General features: G+C 38.6%; 1 protein-coding gene across 4 annotated transcripts; it reads left to right on the top strand.

The window, feature by feature from the left end:
- Positions 1–1,229: 1,229 nt before the first annotated feature.
- Msl-2 (male-specific lethal 2) lies at positions 1,230–17,180 on the top strand. Of its 4 annotated transcripts, XR_013085266.1 has the most exons (6): positions 1,233–1,955; positions 12,689–12,924; positions 13,350–13,544; positions 13,641–13,956; positions 14,279–14,411; positions 17,144–17,180. XR_013085266.1 is itself a non-coding variant. In XM_076811561.1 (5 exons), the coding sequence occupies exons 1-4, from the start codon at positions 1,376–1,378 to the stop codon at positions 13,911–13,913; spliced, it is 1,248 nt and encodes a 415-aa protein (XP_076667676.1). In that variant the 5' UTR covers positions 1,230–1,375; the 3' UTR covers positions 13,914–13,956; positions 14,279–14,676. The 4 variants fall into 4 exon arrangements, 3 of the variants coding, with proteins under 3 accessions (XP_076667676.1, XP_076667675.1, XP_076667677.1); XM_076811561.1 differs by lacking the exon at positions 17,144–17,180 and having other exon boundaries at positions 1,230–1,955; positions 13,677–13,956; positions 14,279–14,676; XM_076811560.1 differs by lacking the exon at positions 17,144–17,180 and having other exon boundaries at positions 14,279–14,676.
- The last annotated feature ends 423 nt before the right edge of the window (positions 17,181–17,603 follow it).

The following is a 17,603-nucleotide window of genomic DNA, read 5'->3' as shown; positions in this document are numbered from 1 at the left end:
GAAGACATAACGGGCACCGTACTGCGGACAACGCACTTTTCAGGGCACAGTAATTGGGACAAATACATGTATTTTTATTCCAATTAAATAAATATGAAAAAAAAAAACATTTTTAACCCGAAAATTGCCTTAATAAAGGAAAAGGTTCAAAAAACCAATATAAATTTTCACCAAGCAAAACTAAAGTAAGAGAAGTCAGTAATTAATTCCTTCGTGAGCCAGTCGGCGTCAAAGCACCGTTATCAGGACACATACCCTAACATCTTTTCACGAAAAAAAGGATAATAGGAACAACAATAAATAAAAGAACTACGCAAATAAACATTAACATATTTAAATATATGACTTTCTTATTGCCATATCATTAATAATATTAGATTATTGTATTATTATATTAGAAATTATATTCTAATTTAATTTTTGACAGTTCTTGCATTTCGTTACCATGGTAATGAGTTGTGCACAATCAGAATTTGTGGTGTGTCCGTAGTATTGCCAGTTTCGCGTTTAGAGCGTGAAATTCAAGGCGATTTATAAAATTATATTTTAATTTTAATTAAATAAAAAATTTTCATTCTCATTTGTTTTTTCCATAATTTTCTCTTTTCCTCCTTCTCTTTTTTCTGGAGCCCCTGTAACAGCCTGGGGCCCGGTTGCCCTGAACCCCCCTGTGGCCGGCTCTGGCAGAAAAGTTGTCAACCCCATGATGGCTAAACTACGATACGATTCCTGGTGGCGACCTACTCTTTCAGGTTCTGATTTTCGCCACCAGGTAGCGTATTGCAGCTTTGCCAATTCCAATATTGGCATCCAATAAATATAATTTAAACGAATTATATTTATTATTCTATATGCATTTCTTTTACTAACTTTTCAATATCCATTTTTTGTCAGTGAAACTTAATTTAATTTAATTTTTTTAATTAGAATTATAATTGTTAATAAATTGTCATTTCTTCATAACCTATACGAAAAATGTTTTATAGGTTTGCGACGTCCCGGTCCCAACACGGGATCGCGACATAGTGTCCGCCAGCGCCACCAGAGGTCTAATCTTCCTAGTTATTTTCATTCCAGATATACCTACGACATTTATGACACATTTACGGCATTTATGACATTTACGACATTTATGACATTTACGACATTTAAGACACGTGTCGTGTATAAAATACAAAATTCGTGTCTTTACCCACCACTGCTGTCTAGAGGATCACTAGTCGAAATGATTACAAAGAGCCCTCTACCGGTGTGAATGGCAGAAAATTAAATATGGCGGATATTTTGTTTGCGTGTGGCAACAATATCCTATTACCTTGTTTAGTTAATTTTCCAGTGTGATCGTACGTATTGTTCGTGGAAAGTTTGAGAAAAAATGAATGCTACGAGTCTTTACGTATCAACGTGTCGACTAGTTTTACAAGCGGACGTTGAAGATCCAAATTCATGGACAGATCTGTATAGGCTAGTTCCGTATTTACGACAAAGCCTTAGTTGTACTGTATGCTCGAATTTATTAATTGAACCTCATACACCGACTGAAACTAATTGTCAACATCATGTGTGCCGCGGTTGTAGAGGCGGGCGTAAAAAGCTTAAACCTTCTTGTGGCTGGTGCAAGGACTACGACAAATACGTGGAAAATGTCCAATTACGAATATTGTTGCAGTGTTATAAAAAACTATGTGAATACTTAACAAACACAAACATTTATCGAAGTTTAATACTGTCAGTGTCTTCCAATAAAACAGGTAATAGTGCATCGGCTATGGGTGTTACTAGCCTCATGGAACTTATACAAGAGGGTTCCGGATTCAAAGACGAATTTAAAAGTACCGCTGGTTTGTCAAAATCCGCGTATAGTATTTTACCATGTGTTTACACTAGCACTACTTCGACTCAGACACAAGGAAATGCTATGCAAAGCACTGAAGCGGCGGCGCAAAATTTATCTGGTATAGTATATTATTTTTATGTACATCGATGTAACCCATTGTTATATACCTGGTAATTGTGTTTCAGTAGAGCACGATGGTTAACCCCTTGTCTCACAGTAACGAGTGACGTTCGTGCTGCATATTAAACGCCGAAACTGAGAAACACGAGCGTGACTCGTAACGCAGTTACGGGCCAAACACGATAAACACAAGTGACTCGTAGTTGTCATAAGCGGTACATTTATCTCTCGTGCGTTGTTTGATTCGTGCAGTCGCTTGAATGCGTGCACGTAATTTAAGTCATTTCTGGTTCTGATCTAGTCGTCTACAATTTTTTCTTAAGGGGACCTTCCGGTCTAAAAGTCGATTTTTTTATTTATTTCATTTTTCGAATGTTCAACCTTTTTGGAATACGTGTTTAAAAGGATTTGTTGAAATTCGTAAAATTCCCGAAGTTATAGGCATTTGAGTAGCCACAAATGTATGGGCAACAACTGGCCACTCGGCGCCCAGGTAAAACTTTAAACGCGTTTTTCTCGAAACAGTGTTCTCAAAACGGTGGGACCTGTATCTCCAAAAGTTATTATCCGATTCGACTGAAACTTTTTTATTTTGAAGAATATACTTCTCGCTAGGGGGGATAACAGAAAAAAATACAAAAAATTGAAAATTTATAATTTTCTAAGGCGTTGAAAGGATGAAAAATATAGGGAAAAAGTGATTTCAAACTGCAAGTGTCGTTGTTTTCTAAAAAATGTCATTTTGTAATTTGTTCTGGATTCCCTCCTAGCCAGAAGTATATTCTTCAAAATAAAAAAAGGTTCAGTCAAATCGGATAATAACTTTTGGAGATACAGGTCCCACCTATTTGGATCAATTTTTTGACGCCTTGATTTTAATGACTCCCCAGTTCCGTCTGCAATGATTAATTATAAAACAAAAAATATATTTCAATAATATAAGACATCCTTAATACAATGCAAAAAGTCCCATTAAATTATATTTAGTAGTTTTCCTGTAATTAATTCCTAAAATCACCTATTTTTTTGGGCTCTAGATCGGAAGGTCCCCTTAATTAATATTCTTAATGGCATGGGTAGACTGAATGGAAGACACTTATGCATCGGGCGCTAACGTGCACTGGTGCCATGTAAAAATTCAAGTCAACTGTGGCGCTAAATGATAGGTAAAATTCTGAGGCAAGGGGTTAAATAAGAAAGTTTAAAAAAAATTTGCAATGTTCAGAGAGATATATATATATATATAAATATATTAATAAAAATCCACACTATTAAGATTTTTTTTGTATATTTCGGTCTTAATAATTTTTTTTTGACTATTTAATAAAATTATATCTTTGCACCCTAATACAGTTTCAGCCTCATAATGCAGATTCTGAACATTTCAATTTAGTTGACTTTAAAATGATATATATGTATATATACAGGGTGTCCCAAAATTCAGGGACTTTCTGGAACATGTAATATCGTGATGCAAGAAGATATCGAAAACTCGTTTACCGTTTTGGGATCCGGGGCTTCATTGTTGAAATATTAATAGTTGAATATTAGCGGTACAACTTCCGGGCCGCGCAGTTTGGCCACCTTATTCATGCATGCCAACTGGCTTGTCCTAATACAAGCGCAGCGCGCAGCCACGCTACCGCGGGAGCCCGGCCAGCGGACTCGCGCTCTGATTGGTCGGTTTTTTTTGTTAATATCTCGTTAACAAATCATCCGACGAGTCACCCCTTTTAAGGAACTCCAACATTTTTCGGACACCTTGTATATACAGGGTGTCCCATCTTAATCTCCTCAGGTAGATATCTCGAAAAATATAAATAGCGAAAAGGTTTCAGACGAAGGATATTCTTCCGAGCGGCCCCAGGGGCCGATTGACACGAGGTTTGAGGGGTAGCTTCAAGTATTTTTAAATTGTTAATTATTTTTCCAAATTATTTTTTTGAACTGCATACACATAGTCTTAACGGGGGTCCACCCTCCCCAAACCTTGTGTCGATCGGCCACTGGGGCCATTCGGAAGTACAGCCCAGACGAAAGTTGCAGGAATTGAGGGGTACATATCATGTTGGTATTTGTTTGACCTTGCGATGCCATTGAAAAGCCCTGTGATTACAGCGCTGTCCAAGCCAGAGCACGCGTGCTCTGTGGGGTTCTCCCACTCTTGTCCGCGTTGTCAGGAAAACCGCACGACGGTAAAAAGGCAACTATGACGCTACACATGACGTGTGTATTAGTGGTACATGTCGTTACAGGGAGCCAATGCTAGTACTACATATTCCTCGCGAATATTGCGCGCGGGGACGGAGCGGTTGGAAGGGGCAGTAGGCGCGTGAGGGGCCCCACTCGAGTCGGGGGATCGAGTCTAATAACATGTTCTACATATGTTAACAAATACCAGCATGATATTTCTCCCTCGATTCCTACAACTATCGTCTGAAACATTTTTCCGTATCATTTATTATTTTCAAGATATTTACCTGGGAAGATTAAAATGGGACAATTCTCCTTCACTAGAGTTTCTTCCCCTCTCTGAGTTTCGTGGCCTTCGACGCTCGAGACCAGCGGGGCCATACAATGTTGCGCATTAAGAAGTGACGAATTTGAAGTTCTACATTTCTCATCAGATCTTTGCGAAAGTGGCGTTAGTCGATTCCTTATGTCTTCCCGATGAAAATGGCCCCAAAAACGACACAATTCGGACCATAATTAAGGAAATTACAGGAAAAATTGATTTGCATAATGTAAAGCTGATTTCGTTAAAAACAGTCCGATTTACATGACATTTGGCATGACTTTCATCGGAAAAACATAAGGAATCCATTGTTGCCACTGCCATATCGATGCGATGAAGAATAAAGAAGTTCATTTTTCACATAAGCTGTGATTCATCGCTTGAGCGACTCGGCGAAACCCGAAACGGCACCGCACGATCGAACGTGAAATGTATTCACTACAGCATATTACGAAACTTTTTTATTCTTCATCGAATTGATATTGCAAAGATAGCAATGAATTCCTGGCGTTCTCCCCATTAAAATCATCTGCAGTTTCTTGTAAATCGGACTATTTTTAACGAAGTTAGCTTTACATTATGCAAATCAATTTTTCATGTAGTTTCCTTAATTATGGTCCGAATTATGTCGTTTTTGAGATCATTTTCATCGGGAAAGCATAAGGAATCGATTGACGCCACTTTCGCAAATATTTGATGAGAAATGTAGAACTTCAAATTCGTCACTTCTTAGTGCCCCGAGCGTAGAAGGTCCCGGAACTCGTCGAGCCGCGTTATTGCCGGCTGCATTGCCATTGAGGACTCTAGTGAGAGAATCACCCGGTACACTGCGTGACAAAAGTTTGTGAACGCACCTGATTTTGCGATTTCAGTATGGACCTGAAACTTTTTGCACAAACCAGCACCTCCAAGTTTTTCAGCGTCCCAAAAATACCGTTTGTACACGTTTGCGTGTTGAAATTCGAACATTACACGTTTTGATAAGGGAAAGAAGTTTTTGAGCCGTGACCAAAGTTTGTGAACACTTCCATAAATAACAATTTTATTGATAAAGTACAACAATTGTACTGTAATTAACAATATCAACGCTGATTTAATAATTAACAAGTCCTCCTTCCTTCATAGATAATGTCGAAAATATGACTTCTCATGGAATCAGTCAAACGTTGAAGTAGATTCGGCTCGAGGTCCTACCAAGCTGCCAAAATTGCAGTCTTAAGCTCTTCCAAACTTATATTGTTTATTATTTGCGTACACACGACGCATCAATATCGCCCGGACGGTCTCCATGGGATTACAATCCGGTGATAGGGTAGGCCACGCCAATTGAGAGTTTAAAGTTATCTGCGACACTAGCGGTCGGTACGCAAACTAATAGCCGACGCAGGTATACAATTTATTGCTGTCTACATATTGGCAAAGACTTTAAAACTCCCCCAAAAAATGGAATTTTCACAGTATCGATGAATTGTAAGCAGAAAAAATATTGTGTAGCAAATTGTAACGCTACAGTGAACAATGATCTGAATTTAAGTTTTCATAAATTGCTAAAAAGTGGAGCAAGTAAAATTGCCAGGAAAAATCTATTTGGAAATTTAGAAGTGGTGGATAAACGAGCAGAATGGTTGAGAAAGTTGAAAATCCCCAATAATAAGAAAGATGTACTAGTTTGCTCAAGACATTTTCGTGAAAATCCTACTTGTTACAACAGAATACCTACTATATGTTTACATGAATGATCAGTGCCAGCCCCATAGGAGCAAACTATTTTTTCAAAAGAAACACTTTCCTCTCCAGAGACATTACTATTTAAACGATTGCTTTTTAAACTCCTCGTGTGTGTGTGTAACAAGATATTCTCGAAAAAACGTTTTTGTAACCCTCTGTACAATTTTTAGCGGCAATTTTAAATTTTGGCATATTGTTTAAAACAACCAAATAAAGGCCCATACCGAAATTTAGCTTGCTGGGATTTTTTCCGTAGATTGGGCAGATTTCCGTCTAATTTCACTGGACTACACATTTTCCAGCCCAACGAATTGTCCCTATCAAATCTTCTCCTCGAAAACGAATAGCGTTCACAAACTTTTGCCACGGATCAAAAACTTTTTTGTCAATCAAAACGTATAATGTTCGAATTTTAACACGCAAACGTGCACAAAGAGTTTTTTGGGGACCAGTTTTTTGTGCAAAAAGTTTCAGGTACATACTGAAATTACAAAATCAGGGATGTTCACAAACCTTTGGCACGAAGTGTGTGTAAATGTATATGTATATGTGCACACATCATACCAAAAGAATTGTAAGTAAAATTTTTATTTAATATAAGCTATGGCAACAATATAATATTTGTCATATGATACATTGTATAAAGCCCTAAAATGTAAACAAGTAATTTTTGTCTCTCCTCGATGATTTAAGATAAAATAGTTCAAAACACATTATATGAGCTTAATTCTACAGGCATGTCTGTCGGAGTGAAAACTGTGAGGCTTCGGCCAGTTTCACTCACGAGGAAACATCCCGAAACCGAACATTCAAAAAATTCTGAAACTCTGTGAATATGGAGGGAAATTCCTCCTGAATATAACGCAATTTTTGTTTGCTGCCCAAATTCACTCTAAGAGGGTGTAATTGATCACTGAAAATCTAGTTATTTTCCGATTTTGTGTTATAACTCGTGAATTGTAAAATAATTTTTTTTTACCAAATGATAGATCTAGTTAAAAAGAATAACTTTTGTCTCGAAACTTTTTTTCTATCTCTTACGGTCTGCGAGTTATAACACAAAATCGGAAAATAGCCGAATTTTCAGGGGTTAATTTCACCCCCTGCGAGTGAATTTGGGCAGCAAACAAAAACTGCGCTGTAATCAGGAGGAAATTCCCTACATATTCACAAAGTTTCATAATTTTTTTAATTTTCGGGTTCGGGATCTTCCCTTGTCAGGCAGACAGGGAAACTAATTTCACAACTTCGATTTTACGATTCCCCGAGTTTTATGCCTTTCGATGTTCGAGAGTAGGGGATCTGGAAGACAATGTAAACAGTAAGCATTAACCAGTGTTGCGTATATTGCTACGGGTTAGCGGGCGTAGTGAAGCCACGGCAAGATTGCGTCGATGTCGCGGCGAGATCGGTACTTGTGGTGCCATGTTGGTAGCGGTGTCGTGGCGTGGTATCGACGGCGGAGAGGGCGTGGTGGTAGAGTTTTCTGCCGGGGGAGTATCCCACGAGGGCCTTCCGATTCCTCGACGAAAGTGGGCACCGATCGATTCCTTGTGTTTTCTCGATTAAAAGACACCAGATACTATGTACATCGGACAATAATAAACGAAATTACATAACAAATTAATTTACAAAATTTAAAGCCATTGAGACCGTCTTCCGGACGGTCTGGTGGGACGGAGATGAGGATTCGTCACCGACTTGTACCGGGCAGCGTTGTTGTGGGGTAATATCTTACCGTGTGAGGTGGTATATGGTGTATGCAGGGGGTAGTGGAGAGGGAACACGCCACGCATGCGCGTGATAACGTCGTGACGTCAAACCAATCAATGGAAAACTATTTTTAGATCGACTACCTATTTCCCAAAAATTTGATTTCTGAGGAAAAAGGTTTTGCAGTTTTTCAAAATGTTTCAGCCGATTTAAATTGTTTTTCAAACAGTTTTCCAAATATAGAAGATTTATTTTTCAACTCTTCTAATTGTTACACTATTTTGACTTAATGAACTTTTAAAACATTCATTTATTATATTTACATAATGTGTATTGTTAATGAACCTATGTCCTGTATACAATGGGTGTAAAAAGTTTGCGGCTAATCCATATGAGATAATGATTTAATAGGAACCACTTCTCAATAGTATAAGCTATATTACAATTAAGCTACACACAGGGTCATACACTATTAAAGCATCTATTAATTTGTGTTCGAATGCTTCTTCAAATAGTGTACTGACAGCTCCGTTTTTAAATATATACCGATTTTCCAGATCTTGATTTTCATTAATTGTAACTATATCAAGCATTATATTAACATTTTGTAAGCACCTTTTATAACCATTTCGTTTACTGCACCAACGAATATCTGCAGGTAATACCATCTTATTGCCACCTCTGGACAACAGTTGGTTTTCCAAATTAGAAGATCTAAATTCTTTGATAACATCATCATTTTGTTATCAAGTGTATTATCAGTTAAAGATTTAAATAATAAATTGCCACTGTGACTATTGCAAGTAAGATGCCACAAATTAACTCTTCTTCCCATGTTCTTCATGTTTGAGGCATTGCCAGTTACGACAGCATAAATTTTAATGTTATATTTATCGCGTGCAGTTTGGGAACACTCATTTACGACTTCGCTCAGAACCTCTCCAGTTTCTTTTATTCTGCTGAATTTCTAAAAGTCCATAAAATGATTTTGGCCGGTTGTAAGATGTACATGTCCACAACAGTTTCAATGTCAGCTGTTGAATTTTTCCAATTATCAATTAGTAGTACTCTCCATCATGTAGTTCATCTTTCCTTATAGAATTAACAAGTACATTATATTTTGTATCCAAAATTGTTGTGGATAATGTTTTCCTTGTAGGAGACTTATATACTGATGGTCCCAATTCATTGATAAACGCTTTGAAATATTTTGATTTTGTAACCGATTCCCGGTGTGGTTACGTATCGGACGGTGGAGGTGCCGATTGGCTATTTCCGGACGGTGGTCCCGGACTGCTGAATGAATGAGGCGGAGTGAACTGGTATGACCGGTTCAATGTACAAAATGCCCGGCCAGGTATGTGCTGGCTAACAGTGTCAGTGCGGCCTAATATAAACCTTAACCTACGGCTTAACCTAGAACGTCGCCGGTGGCGGGTCGTGGGCGCGGCACGGAGTTCAGATGCGAGCGGCGGGGTAGATTGAAGGTGTGGGGGAAGTAATCGTTCTCCACCAATGGCGCTGACTGGGCGGGAAAGCCCGATTGCCCAGTAGGTAAAACCCGCGGGAGATACGGAGAATATAGGATATGTCCTCCGGGGCAGCCCCTATCCCTAAAATTGACGGCGAATGTCTAGGACGAGTTCGCGTTCCTCTGGGAGCCGTGGAGGTAAGGGAAACCAAAAATACGCAGTGATACAGCTTGTTAGACACAAGAGATCGCTGTGAGAGGTACAACCGTTAGCCCGGGGCGTTCGAGGTAGACTGCGCTTGGGCCGCCGCGCTGGCCTATATGCGGCGCCGCGCTAACTTCGCCAGCGCGAGCGCCGCTCGGCGCGTGGCCCTCTCGTGGCCGCGCTCGGTAGCGGCGAGTCGCGTCAGGCGCGAGCGGTGGGGAAAAGATCGGCGTCCAACCGATATAAAGACTCCCCCAAACCAACGCGAATATCCGCTCCGCGCTGCGGATCAGATAAGGCTGCAGTTTCTTATACGTGGCGGATTATGGGCAGTGTTATCTGATCCGCGGCGGATCCGCTCCGCGCCGCGAAGTTTGCGTTGGTTTGGGGAGCCTTAATTTGTTACATCTCCCCCCTCCTTCGGAGGATGCGATTTTACCCCACCCTCTTACGGGTTCTCTTTCTTTTTGTGACTTATTCTAACTTACACCTAGGTCCTGTACACATTTACTTACCACCCGCCACCGTAAACCCACTATGTACAAATTTAACCTACCTTACGTCTAACTTATATAAAGTTATAAAGATGAGTCCTGCCAGAGTGGTCACCACTGTGAACGACACCGTAGCTCCGACCTCCAGCGCAGGTAGTGCCCCCGCACTGTGGCGGGTAGAGCGTTATCGGCGAAAGCCGTCCTGCCGGGATCGAGCTTATGCTGGCGGCTCTACCTCCTCGTAGTCCTCGCGGGGACGCTGACTAAACGAGCCGCCGCAATACGGGGTAGATCCAAGTTGTCCAGTGATTCCTAGCGGATGAAGGCAGGGTTTTTCCAAGTACGATTTCGGCAGAACATCTACGCCGCATTTCATTTGGCATTGGTTTGCGTCGATCGTTGAAATTTGCACACGCCATCTTGCCAGCCAAATGCTTGTATGGGTATTTAAACTCGAGGTAGAGCGCGCCCCAGTTCGGGCCAATACGGCTAATAGTTGTGAAGGACACCGTGCGGTACCCCCTAATAATCCTAATCGCGGTCAGCCGCTGCATCCTGCGTAGCAGAATGCCTCCGCGACGACTGAGTCCGACGTTGGCGGCCCAGATGGGCGCCAGCGGCGGTGGCCGCGATGGAAACACCGGTTCTCGTTCGATCACCGAAGTTAAACATCGTGGGGCGCGTACCGGGGAAAGATGGGTGACCGTTTTTCTCCTGGTGCGTCGCTTGCTGCTGGCAACCTTACGGGTAGGTTTCCTCCCCGGTTGCGAACGTATATAATTCGTGACCGTTACGGCCTGCCCAATAGCAAAAATTCCTTACGGTGATCATCCCATCGAGTCAAGACGTGGTCTTTCAGACCTCACTCTGCTTTCCGTCCACCCTGTGGCCTGCACGGTGGTCTCCTAGAAAGACATTAAATGCTCACTCCATCTTGCTTGGTTTCAATGCTGCTATAGAGGAAACTCTTAGGCGCAGCGCCGTCAGTTGTGGACCTTGAATAAACCAACACTATCTGCCCAGACGGGCGAGCCGTAGAAGGTCATATGCCGCACAACGCCTGCATACTGGCGGCGAACCCAACCCCCGGGCACCTTAAGGGCCAGGTCGTCGATGTGCGCAGTGAAGCGCTAAGAACTATCTAGGGTGAGGCCCAGATAGTTCATCCGGTGCCTCACCCGGATGGCAGACTCACCAACCATCGCCGTCGACCGGGTCAGCACCCCCTGCCGAGTGTAGCTGCAAAGCTACATAGCCTCGGTTTTGCGGGAGGCTATACGCAGATATCCGGTTATTCCAGAATCATTCCTCTTCCTTCTAGTACCCACACAAAGCTTCCTGTCCCCTTTCCCCTCTAAAATAGTAAAGGAGGGTGGTATAAAATAGCCAAATGTATGGTTCTGACATCTAAGATATTAGGACTTACGCAACGATACCTGTTTACGGAGCATTCCATGAGAAAATTGTAGAACCCCTATGTACAGTATAAATAAAAGAGTATAGAATTTTATTTCAAGAAGTCAATTGTGTAGGGTGTCGATGACGATCGCAAGAAGGTGTGCGGGAAATGATAAACAATGCAAGTGCTAATCACGGTAGTATAACATCATCACTGGGTTTACTGCAGCGCTCGCTGGCATATTTCGATACGAAAGGGGAAAAACGTGTTCGTGCTACTTGGCATTCAAACGATTAAATTGATGTTAAAGTCTCCTCTACATCTCCACCTACACGAAAATTATGCAGATCATATAACGTTTCCCTTCGAATCAAACAACTTTTGTACGAATAAATTTTTCGCATCTTCAACAGTCAACAAAATATTCCCGCGTATTTAGACAAAAGGGACACACTGTATCTATGTAGGTCCAGCACAATGAAGCTTCATTTAATTGGTAATTGTAAAAGTCAATGGTAGACAATGCTTAAATTAAATTTTTTAAGAGGAGTAAATATATTAAGAAGGCACAGTTATATAATAAAAAACTTTGTTGGTCTTCTGATTAAAATATTCTAGATTTCTTTGTGTGGGAACACTTAAAGAGTGGAGTGTATTCATTTACAGTAAACGATTTAGCGGACAATAGCGAATAGAGAATATATGCCTTATAATGTGAAATAAGTCAGGAATTTTTGAAAAAGTGCATAGTTGAGTGATATGAAGATATGAAACTGTGCTGAAATGGAAAGACAACAGATAGAATAATTCTTGTAAAAAATAAAAATAAAAATGTAATAAGGCATCGATAGAAGTAAGTTCATATTTTACAATAATTCGAAGAGAAAATCATAATGTATTCTGCAGGGCTTTTTTGCAGTTCTATGTTAATTTAATTTCTACTCCTCTTTGGTACTATACCATAGTACTCTATTAAATGCTCCCAAAATCTTTAACCCTTTTTCTTTGATACTCTGTTATCCACAAGCAAATTTTAGTCAAAAGATTTATATATTTATGAGTAATAGAAACACTTAGGTGTTGCCATTACATAAGCGCGTGCACGAATTACATATATTTAATAATTATGATACTTAATTACAAGTAAACAGGAAACAAAGAAAACATAATATTTTAATATATAAGTTGTATTTATGTATTATATAGAATCTCCTGCTATCCGTACTGTATCAAATGGATCTTCAATATACTCTGTGATGTATGCTGGATCTGGTAACAAAATAACAATAAAACGGAAAGCAGCTGCTACAGAAGATACAGAAGTAGGACAACAGGATATGGATGGAAATCAACACAGCTCTGTAGGAGGGGTAAAATGTATTCCATCTTCCCACTTTAAATATGGGACCCCTTCTCAGAAAAAATCTTCAAAGGGCAGCAAAGTAATTTCAGTAGATATTCGGTTAATCTTATGCCTTACAGGAAGTTTACATTGCACTGTAACTTTTATTTACATGCTAAAAGATGTGCATCCTCGTTAATGTTACTTGTAAGGTACAATCATATTTCTAGATTTGTTTAACAATTAACAATCTTTAATAATTCATAATTGATTAACATTCTATAACATTTTTCACTACTAATATTAGAAATAAAGAAATTTGAACATATATTTTGCAAGGTCCCATACTAAGATTGATGCAGATAAGACATTTTATACCGCTTTTACTGCATATTATATTATATAAGTAATGGTATAAATATGTAACAAATATTGCATTTGTATCTGCATTAATCTACAATCCTTATTTTTTTCTTAATCTCTCGTAATGATTAAAGATAATAGAACTTGTTCCATTTTGTGCAGTCTTCAGGCTTCAAGAAGCCGAGATCAAGCTCTGCTCGGAGTAAAAGAAAAGGATGTAGATGTGGTAATGCTACGGCGATACCAGGAAAATTAACTTGTTGTGGCCAACGCTGTCCCTGTTATGTTGAAAGTAAGCCTTGTGTGGAATGTAGATGCAGAGGCTGTAGAAATCCTCATACAGCAGATGGGTTAAAGGTAGAGTTTATAAGATTAAATAACTTGTATGACTGTGTTTAAAACTTTCTTTAAGTACTTAGTATAAATAACTATGTAGCATATTTTATATTTTAGATCCGGCCACATATACCTGAGTTACATAATTTACAGTTACAATTATCAGCTCCTTTGGACTGCGATACATTAAACTCAGATCCTTTAGGATCTGTACCACAATGCCTTTCAACTTCTCCCACAACAATTCAAGTATTAAATGTTTATTCAACTCCAAGATTAGACATTGATAATGTACCACAGAATCTACCTGCAGCCTTGTTAGTAGGAGAAGATGCTATGATTAGTACTGAAAGTGAAGCTGAAGATAGTGATATACAAATTGATGTGTGACAATTTAAAGAATATTGTCATATGTCAAATTTAATATAATAAGGTATGTAATATAAAGCACTCTACATCAATAAGATCAGTGGTGGATTTAAGGAAAAAGGCCCAGGTGGCAGACGTTCCACAGCGCCCATTTTTCTGAGAAATGAAAGGGTAGTTAACTGAAAGCAAGCTAAGTGTAGTAGCACAAAATAAATATAGTGTTTCGATAAAATCATAATTTTTTTTTGTTGGAAAATGGGGCCCTGAGGGGGCCTTCTGGGCTGGGGCCTAGGTGGCAATAACTGTTCATCGGCCGCCCGTTAAACCCGCCAATGAATAAGACGTTGATATAATAAATATTCTAAACTACATTTTTATACTTTCAGAATAATTTCTCTACTACTGAAATAAAAAGTTATGGTTTTTAACCTATAATTATATTAAAAAATAAATCTATTTTTATCACTCGTAAATTATTCGTATTGTGGCATTTTAAACAGTTTAAAGAAATAAGTTTGTGTAAGTATGAATCAATTTATTTCCAATGTAAAAGATTTGACTTCACATTTTATTTGTAGTCTAATTCAGAATTTATATCATTTTTAGAATTCATTACTATTCTGTATTATGTTCTCTTGTTTCTACTGTTCATAGTGAAGTTAAACTTTTATTACCTGAATCATGCAATTCTGTGTTACTGTACATAAAATGTCACCATGTCAATATGTGTACATATTGTATATTTATTATTATGCATTTAAAGTATCTTGAGACAGAGATAAAAGATTTTAACTGCTGATAAAAAGTGTTTGATAAAAGGAACTGCAAATTTGTAAGAAAAATATGTAGACAGGGATTAAATATTTGTCTTTTTATATGGAAGTATCCTTAGTTTCTTGACTGTCTGTATTGTGGATGATCCAACACCAATGGAACACATAATTGTCTTCTTTATCGTAAAAAGATGATTAAGTAGCCAAAATAAAAGTTGATTGGTTAAATATAATAGAGGAAGTGAAAAGTAAAGATAATTTGTTTGAAAAGTTTTTTTTAAAGTTCTCGACATGATATTTCTTGTAACTATTCTAGGATTTAACAATTTGTTCAAAGAAATTATCTTCAATATGGATTTCTCAGTTTATTTTGCTCAGAATATGCAAGTAATGTCATTTTAAAATTATTGCCACAAAAGAATAATATAAATTGTAATTTAATAAATTTCAAAATAAAATGTGTACTATGCATTACAGGCTGTTAATTTCGCCGAAACATGTTCACCCTGGTATATAATTTAGTGTGCATTTATTTAGTGGCAACTTAATAAAACACTTTCTTTATGCGGACAATATTTAGTCATCGATGGTCTGAGTCAGGTTGACCATGTTACATAACCCCTAATTTTGCGTAACAAATAACAATAGTTTAAAAAAATGTTAACTACCTGTTAACTGATTTGAGACAAAGGAATTTTACAAACCACTATCTGTACGCTACATTCATTTTGTAAAACTGTTCATTTCTGATCTTAAACATTTTTTTTTTGTTTATCCCAGCATAGAAAATAGATACGCTCCCTGTTTCTGGTAGAATACTCTGTATAAAATAGTGATTTAAAATATGATTTATGTATTTCACATACTGACTATGTAATACACTTATTACACGATTCTACCAAACATTTGCTTCACAAATGTTGTTTGTATATTACATTTACCATGTCTTAGTATTATCCAAGTCTTCAGTTAAGAACAAAATGAATTTCCGTTTCATACAATCATTTGATTACTAATATTTTAATTTAAAAGTAGACCTATAAGTACTAAATTCTAGTAAAAATATTACATATATTTAAAATTTATCTAAAATTTAGTACAGTAACTGAATCATAAGTTTTTCTTACTTATGTCTGCAGTTTCTTGGCATTAATATTTGTATTACGCTGTGTATCTATGAAACAAATATGTTTCGTTTATATTTATAATATATTTATTAGGGGTGTACGGGCACCTGAGATTGTGGACTCGGGACGGGTCGGAAAAATGCGGGTGGGAACGGGCAGGATGCCGATACTCTCGTATTGCTCGGGATCCCGAAACTGGATTCGGGTACTTGGCGGTCGGCTGGGCAAAAATCGAACGCGATCGTCTCAAAAGCCAGCTATTAACACGTTCAGCCCGGCTGATATCATAAGACACAAAACCGAGCGAACCTGCCGCCCGGCTGATGTCTTAAGACACAATGCGCATCCTTAACGACACTTGACTATTTCTCGCCTTGGGTGGTTTGAGTTTGGATATGGTTGATTTATATGAGTGAATCCTACTTCAGTATTGTTTTGGCTACCACCTAGTACCGTTCTGATTCAGTGATCGACACCAGAAATCAAATTAGAATATCAGAACGGTGACGTAGTAGCAATTTACCCTTAAACTCAACGGATGCAGCAGTAATTTCTTGAACGCTCCTTTAAATTGTCGTACTGCTGGGTTATTATTTGTTCTACCAAAGCTCAAACTGGGCTATAGAGTGCGCTACTAGTATTTCATAACAAGATGGCTGACACAGGCGATGCCTCTTCTGTCTTTCGAGTAAACCCCCCGCAACTATGCACTGTCCTTCAGGTCCATGGTTGGAGTGCACCCTTACTTTATAACTTTACGGTATGCGTACCTCCATTATTCTATAACCGAAGTATTATTCCCTAAAACCGTATTTCATCAATCTGCATTTGATACTGGAGTAAAATCTCGATAAAGAGACACAAGGAAGCAATTCAAATCTTGCTGGAATCCGGAGGCAGAAAGGTGGTAATCCTCTTAATATTAATAGCTGGCTCTCGCGCCGATCGCATCCGATTTTTGCCGAGCCGACCCGAGGTCGGACTGCCCGCTCATGCTTATAGCCCGACTAACTTTACTTCTCGGCTTTGCTCGGAATTGAGATCCTGATTTTTTTTTGGAAATTGTCAGATTCATCTGGATTAGGCAGTCATAATGAGCTGAGGCACATTTCGTGACCCTAGAGTTTATCGTTCAAAAGATTTTAGATGACGGACAAATACATAAACATATAAACTTTCTGCTTTACATATTAAGATTATTGGGATCCCGTCCAATTCCACCCGAATTTTTCTGACCTGTCCTGAGGCTCAGAAGCTCACGATCCACGCACACCTAATATTTATATATTACAGATACGTTTTTTACTGTTCTTTTAAATATTATTTTGTAAAACAGAGGTATCATTTGCAGGTACTGACAGAATAATATTTGTAGCTTCCGAATATGTTCTATATTATTCGAAACAAAAATGGATAATAATGTATGCAGTGAAATTTATATGTAATTTATGATGTGAATTCGTTTATGATACTGTAGCTATAAATTTTATTTTATGGCAAGGCAAGAGGTTACATCTACCTAGGGGCTCGAAAAAAGAGACAAGTCCAGGAATCATTACAGAAAAGGGTATGCGTGAAAATATAAAAAATTGTTCCAATTTTGGTCCGAGGTAACCGTCGGTTGACATTCTCGCAGAGAATCTCCTCCTGTATCGTAGGTAGTCCCTTGCGAAAATACCGTGAACGGGATGCTCTGTAGAAACCGAGAGTACTTAGTGTTCAACTTTCTGGGCCAGGAAATTATGGTCTATAAAATATGGTCTAATGTGTCTACCTTGAACATTTCACCTTTGTGTAGCAATATTTCTTCT

Source organism: Andrena cerasifolii, chromosome 4, assembly GCF_050908995.1.
Source record: "Andrena cerasifolii isolate SP2316 chromosome 4, iyAndCera1_principal, whole genome shotgun sequence".
Classification (NCBI taxonomy): Eukaryota; Metazoa; Arthropoda; class Insecta; order Hymenoptera; family Andrenidae; genus Andrena; species Andrena cerasifolii.
Note: the sequence above shows the minus strand (reverse complement) of the source record. Positions and strands in the feature narration are given on the sequence as shown.

What these genes read in the sequence shown, in the direction of transcription:
- Msl-2 (XM_076811560.1), top strand. Translation starts at nt 1,376, where the DNA reads ATGAATGCTACGAGTCTTTACGTATCAACGTGTCGACTAGTTTTACAA. An exon ending in AATCTTCAAAGGGCAGCAAA is followed by an intron (nt 12,925 to 13,349) that starts GTAATTTCAGTA and finishes CATTTTGTGCAG; the next exon opens with TCTTCAGGCTTCAAGAAGCC. An exon ending in ATACAGCAGATGGGTTAAAG is followed by an intron (nt 13,545 to 13,640) that starts GTAGAGTTTATA and finishes TTTATATTTTAG; the next exon opens with ATCCGGCCACATATACCTGA.